The sequence below is a fragment of the Microchirus variegatus genome (assembly GCF_963457635.1).
Source record: "Microchirus variegatus genome assembly, chromosome: 9".
Classification (NCBI taxonomy): domain Eukaryota; kingdom Metazoa; phylum Chordata; class Actinopteri; order Pleuronectiformes; family Soleidae; genus Microchirus; species Microchirus variegatus.
Window position 1 is genome coordinate 11,481,114 of NC_139810.1, and position 11,455 is coordinate 11,492,568.

An 11,455-nucleotide genomic window follows, 5' to 3' on the forward strand; every position below is an offset into this window, starting at 1 on the left:
TGTGTGTGTGTGTGTGTGTGTGTGTGTGTGTGTGTGTGTGTGTGTGAGTGTGTGAGTGTGTGAGTGTGTGAGTGTGTGTGTGTGTGTGTGTGTGTGTGTGTGTGTGTACCTGTGTCTGCTGAGTCATTTAGCCAATGGTGGTGAGATGCAGTGTGTGGCTGTCAATGACTTTTACTAAATATGCTAATAGCCCTGACACCTGTTTTGTATAAAAAGAGGAAAAATCCGCCGTCGCCAAACACACCCTCAGACACTTTGCTCACAGCACGAGAACAAAAGGACCGGGGTTTTTTTTTTATTTTATTTGTGTTGCTTTTTCCCCCCTTGTGAGGTTAATAATTGATTAAAAAAGTCTTTCACTCATCTGTGTTTGTGTTGACGTGTTGCTCTCTCTCTCTCCTCGTCTTCAGTGATGGAGCCCATGACGGTGACGACGTCGGTGGTCGGACCGGAGGAGTTCGACCGCAATGCCCCGCGGATCTGCGGCGTGTGCGGTGACAAGGCGACTGGCTTCCACTTCAATGCCATGACCTGCGAGGGCTGCAAGGGCTTCTTCAGGTGTGTCATCTCTGAACTGATGTGGATTCTTGTGTGTCAACCTCTGACTGAATTGCATTTCTACATTTTGCATGTTTTGATGTGAGACTTATCTTCATTTTCTAGCTGTACTGAAATTATATTACTTTATTAATATATTTTTAATATTTTATTGAACACATTTGCATTTTAGAGATAGGTAAACATTATTAAATGTGATGTCACTCATAGCAAATGAATATGTATTTTTCTTTACGGCTGCATGAACGTGCACACAGTGTTTGCAGAAGATTAGTTATTATTCAGTGGTTATTATTATTATACCATTATTCATCCTATTTTTCTAATCATTCATCCACAATCGCTCTTGGACACAAACAGAGACACATTCAATACTTTAACTTCTTCATCGAGAATTTCAGAGATGAAGTAATAAAATACATTTTAATCCCAGTAGCTGCAAGAAGAAGAAAAGAAAAAAAACATCATCCCCCTCAAACAGGATGAGCTGGTTCAGCGATAGGTCAATTAGGAATTATGAAAAAATACATTATACTGTTTGAAAAATGTAAATGTATACACCAGTTTTAAATATTTTGCTGTAAGGAAATATGACTTAAAACATCATGGCTCGTTTCAGTAGAGTTTGTAGTTCATACGTCCATATAAAAACGTTTTAAGCGTTCAAAAGATGAATTAATTGAAGCATGATTCATATGCACGATGAAGACCTTCAACATTTGAATCACCTTTGAGAATAAGTGATTCTATTCACTGAGTCCTGTTGCATTCCTGCAGGCGCAGTATGAAGCGCAAAGCCTCCTTCACCTGCCCATTCAACGGAACCTGCACCATCACCAAGGACAACCGGCGCCACTGCCAGGCCTGCCGACTGAAACGCTGCGTTGACATCGGCATGATGAAAGAGTGTGAGTTGACCTTTTTGTGATCGCCGACGTTCCTAGAAATGCTGCTGATGTTTTGGAGTAAAAGCAAACGCTTTAAATGTCTCTGATGCCGTTTGTGATGGACAGGGGGTTAAACATTTACACACACATGCTAAGCTATAGTAGAAATAAGCTTTAATTGTAGATAAAAGCTAAGGGAATTGCCACATGGATATGGTTAGGAACTGATATTAAGGCTCTATTAGCTCTGTAATTCATAATTGATGTATTATTGATTCAGTTCTGTGGTGTGCTGTAGAGCAGCTGCTAATGACGCTGCTTTGCTGTGTGAAATACAGTTGTCTTTTTGTTGTCTTTTAGTATTTGAGCAGATGGGTTGTTTTTTTTCAGTCAGTGCCAAAGTTCCGCACACCCCCAGCTTGACACACAAAACGCCAGTTAAAGGACAGTAGCCCATAGTCGGGGGGAGATTTATCTGTGCTTATTATGCTCGAGCAGCCTATTCAATGACTGTCTTGTCTGTGTCTCAGTGTTTTTGGCTTCCAGTCAGTACATTATAGTAGAAAATATTACATTAAATTCCACTTTTTTATAATTGATGCAGTAGTCAAAATCCAAAAGAATAAGTACAGCGTTGCCAAATTAAATGATTAACTCAGGCTTTTGTTTTAGCATTATTGTTTCTTGGTCTTTTATGTTTACTGTCATTATACTGATTTAAGTTGTGCCTAATAGCTGAAAGGGATTAGTGGTTTGCAGCTTACATGGCATTTAATTTGATATCTAAAGACATTCAGGAAAATCGGAAGCTTTGTCCAGGTGTAAACTGATCTGATTTGCCACAAGAAGACAGACAGTACTAGTTATGCAAAGGGTTGGCTGCTGGGCCATATGGTAAACAGCCCGGGGGCAATTAGTAGCTGCAAATAGAAGAGCATTAATCTTGTTTTGTCCCATCAGATGGGCATTTTAAGACTTTCTTAAGCTGCATAATAGTAATATACAGTATCTTGACTAAATAATTATTTTCCTGTGACACTGCTGTGCTCGTACCCGTGTTGCTTATTCATACAGTAGCAGGGGTGTAACGCAAGTAGAACGCGCTGTGAAAGGAGAGCGAGACACCACCTCACTCCACACGAACACGAGATGACACCTTGTCGCAACACGTACCGTAATGACTAACACCGAGGTGTATTATTACGATTAATCTGCACGGTGAGAAATTAGCACTTCACCTGCAGTAATTATTTCACTTATTTAAATGAAAACAAGTGAGGAGGACGCCGGTCGGTGTGCTCTTGAATGCTCACCCACAAAGAGGGGAAAAGAAAGGGAGAAAAAAAGAGGAAGGAAAGTGGGGGGTGAATGGGTGAAGGGGGGTTTACATCTTGTGTAACAATGGCTCCCTTTCTTCAAAGAGATGCATACTGGTATTTCCCACAATTCAGTCTCATGCAGGCCAAATGTATATATGCATGCACACGTGCGTGTGTGTGTGTGTGAGAGAGAGAGAGAGGTTCAGACAAATGATAACAACCATGCCTACCACAAATAGCCACATGACACTGGAATGTCTGTGTTTCATTGAGAAAAGATGAGAAGACGAGTGAGCCAGAAGGAAGGGAGAGAGAGAGAGAGCGAGGCTCTTATCTGTATAAAATGGTCTCTTTGTTTCTCACAGCTAGCATACAGGCTAAAGAAAGCCCACCATGTTCTCATTCTGCTGTGAAATAAAGTGGCTCCGCTTTTTCTTTTTTCTCTTGTCCTGGTATTAACATTCGTCCTCAGTGACGCAAGCTCAAGTGGCCAGCACGAAGGACAACTTTTCTCCCCTGGCATTTGAAGTGAATCTTTATTGCGTCTCCGGTGACTACATACTGTACAGGGGACCGTACCTATGTTCCCCGGGTCCTATGTTCCCTGCTTTGTATGTGACCGGGGAACATAGGACCCTTTCTCTAACCCTAATCCTAACCCTACCCTTTTTCAAAAAAAGGGTCCTATGTTCCCCTGTGGAACATAGGACCCTTATGTTGGGAAAAATGGGGAACATAGGACCCGGGGAACATAGGTACGACCCCCTGTACGTTCGGGGTCAAGAAATGTCCTTATTTGCACTTTTTTCAATGAATAAAAAATTAAATGAATCAGAAATACACTCTATACCTTGTTAATGTGGTAAATGACTATTCTAGCTGCAAACGTCTGGTTTTTAATGGACATAGGTGTATAGAGGCCCATTTCCAGTGTTCTAATGGTACATTGTGTTTGCTAATCACGTTAGAAGGCTATTGGATGATTAGAAAACCCTTGAAAACCCTTGTGCAATGATGTTAACACAGCTGAAAACAATTTTGCTGGTTCTTTGATGAAGGGCAAAACTATTATTTTGAATAAAATTCATTATTTCTAATCTCGTCAATGTCTTGACTATATTTTCTATGCGTTTAGCAGCTCTTTTGATGAATAAAAGTGTGAGTTTTAATGGAAAACACAAAAAAACTGTATAGGTGACCCCAAACTTTTGAACGGTAGTGTATATTTGGACAAAGCCACACATTTTGTACATTGTACCACCTCTGCTTTAATTTGAGGGATTGAACAAAAAAAGTGTTGATATACATTAGGGATGCAAAGGTACAGTTTATCACAGTTCGGTATGCATCACGGTCTTGGGGCCATGGTAACGGTACGGTTTCGATATCTTAATATAAAACTGCTCAGACTAGCAAAGGCAATATTACATTGTAAAAACAATTAAAAGCACAGATATAATCACACCCAAAAACTTTATTTAAACAATAGTGCACTGTGTCGTGTCGATCATGAGTGATTCGTTCGAAATAATCTTTTGCGTGAACGAACTGACTGGGATCACTTCGTGAAGTGACTGCCGCGTTCTGTGAATCACTTGTGAAGTTGTTCGCCGACGCGTCACTCACTCAATCTTCGGCAAACGACGCCAGCCAACGTGCGGCGAGCGGGGAGGGAGTGACTAGTAAGAAGACATGCTGTGATTCGTTTGCGCTGTCAGTCACTGACTCAGTCATGATTCGCGAACGAACTGACACACAGAGAGCTGGTGAACTGTGTCTGTGGACGTGAATCTCGCGAACGAACTGACACACGGAGAACTGTGGCTGAGGACATGAATCTCGTCCGCGCTGTCACTCACTCAATGACCCGCGGCGTGAACGTACTGCACTCAGGGAGGACGTGAGTCATGTGGCAGGGCACTGGGCTCCTGCTAATCACTGAACGATTCTGTGAACGAATCTTTTGAACAAATCATTTTAATGAACAGATTCTAATGACTCAGTACACTCAAATGAACTGCCGATCCCATCACTACTATCAGATCAAATGAAACAGCAAACATAAAACCACACAAATTAAACGTAAGTTTAGTGCTTACCAATAAAAATAAACACAATTTAACCCACTCACAGTAACTACAAATACACTGTGCTCCCACCCAAGTGAAAGAGACGGGTGATGATGACGTAAATGAGAGGCTTGCTCAGAGTCGCACTGTCGGTGAATGTGGAGCCAACTTCATTGTCGTGATGTGAGGAAGATGTTTATTACCCAGAGCGGATGTCTGTCGAAAATCCAACTTAAAACTAGCTTCACTGCGGTGCATAACCGATGCTTGCAACGTAATGCTTGCACACCGTAGTTTGTTTGTTGACAGTCCTTTTCTCATTCTCGTCGTAGTTTGCGCTCAATCCAAAATAATCCCACACTTAAATGGATTTAAAACGAAGACGGTGCCTCTTCAAACTAGAGTCTCGTTCACTCGCCATTGTTTCTGTGTCATGAGCAGCCCATGGCACTGAGTGCAGCACTGTGCTCATGTCTCCATCTACCGAAATACCGTTGTTTGCCACTGTGTATTGAACCGAACAGGGCGTACAGAACGTTTCGGTGAAATACTGAATTCCGTTGAATCCCTAGTATACATGCTCAAAAATACCAGGACAAATTCAAATCATGATAAATAAAAGACTCGTGTTCATACTGGCTTTGCAGTCCATGACTTCCTGAAGTCTGGAACCCATGGACGTCACCAAATGCTTAAGTTTCCTCATGAGTTATGCTTTGCCTTAACCGCAGCCAGCATCAGATTCTTCTTCTTCTTCAGTTAAGCTAATCAGATCTGGCATTCCCTTTGTACATATACAAACTGTCGTCATGTTGAGGAACAAAATGATGTTATTAACAAGTCTGACTGTACAGATGTATCGGCTGTGTGTGTTTGTGCGAGAATCAAAACATGAAAGGGGACTTGCACCATTAGAAAAACAAATAACATTCAGCGTTTATATTGAGAACGTCAGGCGAGGAGGCAGTAGCAATGTTTGTTTGTATGTTTGAACGCATGGAGAATCTACAGGCAGAATCATTCCAGGACAAGGCTGAAAAGAACTGTAGCATGATAATAGGCTGGTGAAGTAATAGTTGACATTAGTCGCATCATTCAATAGGTTACACTAAATGAAATTGTTCACTTACCACAAGTACCATGCTACTCACTTATATTCTGACAGTGAACTCGGCTTCATTGTTTGCTTCTATGCATTATTACGTCAAGTAAAACAAAGAAACAGTCTTTTTCAGAAATGTGCCTTCATGACGGTGAGGTTGGCACACTCGGAACAATGACTAATGCTGTCTTTGATTAATGCTGAATTGATTTCCTTCCTTTCCTCCATGTCAAAATCTGCAGTTTCCCCCTCTGTCCAGTAGCTCTTGAACTTGAGGAAAACAAATAAGCGGTCGCATAATGTGTTCTGCATTTACGTCTAAAGCTGTAAAACGGATCATCCTGATGATGAAGAGACGAAAGCAGACGAAGGACAGTTACTGTTGTGTGTTTGTGTGTGTGTGTGTGAATGGATTACTGGGTATTTCTGTGACTGGACGCTCAAGCCGCAGTCCATACAGTGTTTGAGCCAAAGTGGACTCAGTTTATTTTTCTCTTTAAAATAAATAAATCTGGGGTTCAGTAGGTCACGGTTGAGGTACATAGCTTTACTTCATTTTGAGCCAGGAAAAAAGACTGTGTACATGTGCGTGTGTGTGTGTGTGTGTGTGTGGGCATGCATACATTCTCTTCGCATGACTAAGACGATACAAAAACACAGCATGTGTGTCCTGGAAGTTACAAAACGTACTGTGACCGTAATCAATGCTGAGTGCTGATTGATCAAAAGTTTCAAGCCTCACATTAATCATGGACTATTTGTCCCTCTGCTCAATTGTCTAAACACAGACATTGATACGCGCACACACACACACAGTGTTAATAAAGGAGACACTTTGTTGACATGATTGATCTCCATGTTGTTTGTATGCTTGTGGTTAGGGAGTGAGCCTGTGATCTCTTGCTCATAGGACTACTGACAAAGCATTAGAGACATTTGTGCACATGTTGATAGCACACCCTGTTCTAATGAGCACATTCCTGACTGTCTCCTATTGTGTGTCTCTGTCTCGATGAATCTCACTAAAGCACTTGTGAACAACAGACTCTCTGCTCTATCCCGGACACGTTATGATGTCATCGTTTTTACGACAGCGTCTTACAGCACTGGCAGATAATATGTGCACTCATGCCAAAGTAATGTACGACGCTTGTGCTGGTATAAACAGGAAGTCGATTCTCTCCTAATTTCTAAAGAATCAACAATTCCAAGAAATCTATTAAGTAGGTATTTGGCCTTAAGTTGTAATTATATAATGTTTCTTTAAAGTGAAAGTACATCTAATAACACGCTCGTGAATGAGTTTTTGAGCCTCTATTTGTGTGTTTGTCCGATTTCTTTGTGTCAGATTAGTTTGTGCTTCAACAACATTCAGATTACTTGTGTGTGTCTGCTTTGAGAGAGAGAGAGCTGTGCCAGCTGAGTGCGTAGTAAACACCCTTTTGCTATCCTTGTTTGTCAGAGGTCAAAGCGATGCCAGGAAAAAAAGACCGTCCCACTTGTGTGAGTGTCTGTGTTTGCAGGCTTGCCGTGTTTGACTGTTTGCACGTGTGTGTGTGTGTGTATTTGTAGCAGGCTCAGAATCACGAGAGTTTTTTTTTTTTTTTTTGAACGTCGTCAGTGTCTTTCAGTCGGAATGCTCGTATGCAGGCTCTGTCCTCCTCCTCCACTCACTTCCCAAATTTATAATGTTTAATTGTGTTTTAATGTCGTTTTAATGGACGAGGACTGAGGATTATAATAAACGCCAGATGCTCCATTTACAGTGGAATAAAACAAAAATATGTTAATGGGGGGGTGTGAACGAATCCAAACATACTTTTTCGCTGCAGACAATTTTATCTTACTTTTAACTGTATTGCACAATATGCACTGTAACTATAGCTGAGACTTAAAGCTAGGGTCTGTTATGACGTGTTATGGCGAGGCAAGGTGGTGGACCTTGCCTCGGCAAGCCACGGTTAAGTTGCGTTTTCCACTAGCATAGCACCTCTTTTCTTTAGCATGCCACTTTTTTTAGTACCTGGTCTGGTGAGGTTCTAAAGCCGTGTCTATACTCACGCATGAAGCCACGGCGCGGGGCTCCGCAGACGTGCTCGACCATACAAGTATGTACGGAGGCGTTTATGCTCAGCTCGTTCACCGCAGCGGCAGGGGGGTGTACAACCAACTAGGGATGCACCGATTGCCATTTTTGGGGCCGATTCCGATTACCGATTTTTCAAGAAGTTTGACCTGCCGATACCGATTTTAGCCGATTCCGATTTCACTTTTTTTAAACCACTTTTCAGCATACAGAAATATATATATTTTTGCATCTTTTCTCCTTAATAGAACATTTCAACATAGAAATACAATCAGTTAACATCCAATATCCAACTAAAAATACAAAAACGAATCACTAGTTTATTTAAGTTTAAACATATTTCACAACATAGTACCTACACATAAGTAAATGACCTCACTCTCTCTCTCTCTCTCTCTCTCTCTCTCTCTCTCTCTCTCTCTCTCTCTCTCTCTCTCTCTCTCTCGCTCGCTCGCTCGCTCGCTCTCTCTCTCTCCCGCCCCGTGCCAACAATGCCTCACGCTCTCTGCGCACACAGGTTTAAATGACAAACAAACAAATGCTGATCAAACGTTTTGTGCAAGTGATTTAAGGTCCTGACTCTTGTCTTAAATATGCCAGGTTTCATTCAGTGATTGAAACAAATATATAAACATTAATGAAACGTTTACATACAGAGCACTCACTCGCAAAGCAGACGGCAGCGGCGCGGCCGCGCGGATGTTGTGTAATCAAATACACCGGTACGGCTGTATATTAAAAATTCATATCATAACTGGAAAAAAACGGCATTAGGTGTGAACCAGTATACCGCCCAGCCCTACACTCTACTACATGTGCGTGTAGCCGCGTGCACGTGTGTTGCTGATGCTGCGCGATGCGGATGCATTTTGATCGGCTTATTAAAATCGGAATATTCTGATCACTGGCCGATAAATCGGTGCATCCCTACAACCAACACTAGCTGGTCGTTCGACCAAAGCTAGAAAAATGGTGCGCACCCTAGCGCCGTAACTGAAATGATTCTAATGATTCAGTTACACTGAAAACAACTGCTTTACAAGTCACTGTTCACTCTGTTTGTGTTTGTGTCGCGTGTAAAACAAAGTAACCACAGTTTCATGCAGCCGCACAGTTATGACTCTGCCCATGCTGAATATGTACTTTTTTTGTTGTGGAAATGCAACCTAAACCACACAGTGGCGAGGCGAGGCGAGCCGGGACCATAGTGGAAAAGGGCCATAAGTTTATAAAAGCTATCTACTGAAAGCTATTGGGCCCCTTATTGCAATTTTTCTATCTAACTTTTCTTTGTCCTCTCTGCTTCATTGCAGTCCGATTGAAATGACTGGCTGACCATAATGGGAGAGTTATTAATTTATTTTTATCTTTTGTCTTTCTCTAACATCATTTATTGATGGTTTCTTGATTGTGAGTGGGACAAATCAACAAAGATAAAAGAGGAAACAATTTGCTCGCCCTGTCTTTAATTGCTCAACAACAAATAATCCGTTTTTAATGTTTGGTACTATGATTGTGAGAATTTGGCGAGCCGACAACATGTCGCATATTGTCCTTTTGTCACCACATCATCCTGCACAGCTCCATTGTGATCTGCTGACGAGCCATTTTGCATCACACTCCGCATGTGTGGGTGCCCCGATGCCTGCCTGACCTGAATTTACCCCCCTGAACAGCACAGGCCTGGAGCAGTGATGGAAAAATCTTTGCCACGCACCAAATCCAGCTCGTCATATATTACAGCAGACCTGAGAATTAAGGCCACATTATACTTCTCCGACTGCGTATGCGTTATCCGTCTGCGTCACCACGGAGACGCCTCGAGCATTTATACTTCTGCGTCGTGGTGACGGACACTCGCTGCAATTTCCCGCCCGATCAGTAGGGGTCGCTGCGCAAGGTTGTTGTGCTTCTGGCTACAGTGAGCAATGGCGTCCGAGAAAGAAAGAGAGCGAAAGACTGTTGTTGTTGAAACAGTGGCCGTTTCTCACTTTTCTGTGTGACGGAACGCAGTTTTAAGATAATTTGAGGCGAGAAATTGGCCATTTAGAGTCTAAACATGTGCTGTGTGTGTTAAGGTATGACGTATTTATAGTTCGGCAGCGGCGTTATCGGCGGGGATCAGCTCCGCCTCTGTCAGGACGCCCGGAGCGCACTGAGAGCCGGCACAGAGCAGCTTAGCTCAGCCTGTCCTGAGGACCAATCGCAGCTCTTGCCGTCTCCGTAGTCCCTTGACGGAGTGACGGACACTTAAAAAATATTCCGTGCACCCGGAGACGACGCAGAGGCTCTTCGACAGGTTCTGCGTCGACGCAGAGTCTCTACGTAGCCTACGCAGAGCACTTTACGCAGAAGTATAAATTGGGCTTTAGCCGCCTCCGTTGTGGTTCACTCCAGTGGCTGGTTAATGAGTAAGCCTGCTGTGAACCTTCAGCCTCCACATCACTTCTCAACACCTTTTTCATTGTCAGTGTGGCAATACTGGTGTTTACCAAACTCAAATAAATAGATTTATTTCATCAAGCACCCTCCATGTTTGCCTTTCTCTCCGTCTTTCTTTCTTCGCTCCTCTCTGCCATTCAGGGCACCGCATCACCAGAGCCAATCAGTCTCTGCCAAACAGCAAACTTTCTTTGGTAAAACTGCTTCATCTCTGCCAAACACCATGTGATGGTTAAGATGTCCCTTTGATGGTGTGTTGTTTTTGTGTGTGTGAGTGTGTGTGGACTCCTGCCTTAACGATGCCATCCAGGGCTTAAACTTGGCTAGAAAATGACTGGTTCAATTATGTCCCAGCCTTAGAATAGCTGCTTTGACGATGTGTGCCAAACTCAGCCTAAATTGTTGCTGTTCATGTTCAGGATGCATGGTTATCCTCACCACAAGGAGTGGTACTGGCTTGGGATCAGATGGACATTGGAGCAGCGCCAAAGCCTAATTAATGATGGTGGTTTAAAAGAGATGAAAGCCAGGGCAAATCCTTTTGGTTAGCAAAGCAGGCAGACTCATTTATTTGCCCTTTTAAGTCTTGTGTTACCAAACTGTTGTTGTTGTTGTCTACATCACCACCACACCGTGTGCTTATGTAATGTGGTTGCAGCAAGGGTACAATCACTGAATGTCCACTTCAAATATAGTTGTTTACAGCTTTCAGAGAAACAACCAGTATATCGTATGATGGGATTAAGACCTGGGCACTATTCTAATTTTGATTCATCCATGCCATCATATTGGTTTGTTAAATAAAAACTACATTTTATGAAACATTTTTGGGTAATCTAATCATAAATGGCTGCATTAAATGATTAAAACAACACAAGAGTTCAGGCAGAAGAAACTGTTTAGACAAGGACACGACAGAAAAACATTATGCGCATATTGCGTAAGGAGGTTTTTACTCTGCATTCAGCCTGCATGAACCAGACTATTTTACA

The 11,455-nt window shown here is 42.4% G+C and overlaps 1 protein-coding gene across 1 annotated transcript in view; it reads left to right on the plus strand.

Annotated features, from left to right (window-relative positions):
• Nucleotides 1-412: 412 nt before the first annotated feature.
• The window catches only part of LOC310931535 (vitamin D3 receptor A), a gene marked incomplete at both ends in the record, with an annotated part of 25,548 nt that continues 14,505 nt past the window's right edge, over nucleotides 413-11,455 (plus strand). Inside the window, 2 exons of the mRNA XM_083894712.1 lie at nucleotides 413-558; nucleotides 1,336-1,466. Of these exons, the coding sequence (XP_083750838.1) occupies nucleotides 413-558; nucleotides 1,336-1,466 (277 nt within the window). The remainder of the gene's footprint in view (nucleotides 559-1,335; nucleotides 1,467-11,455) is intronic.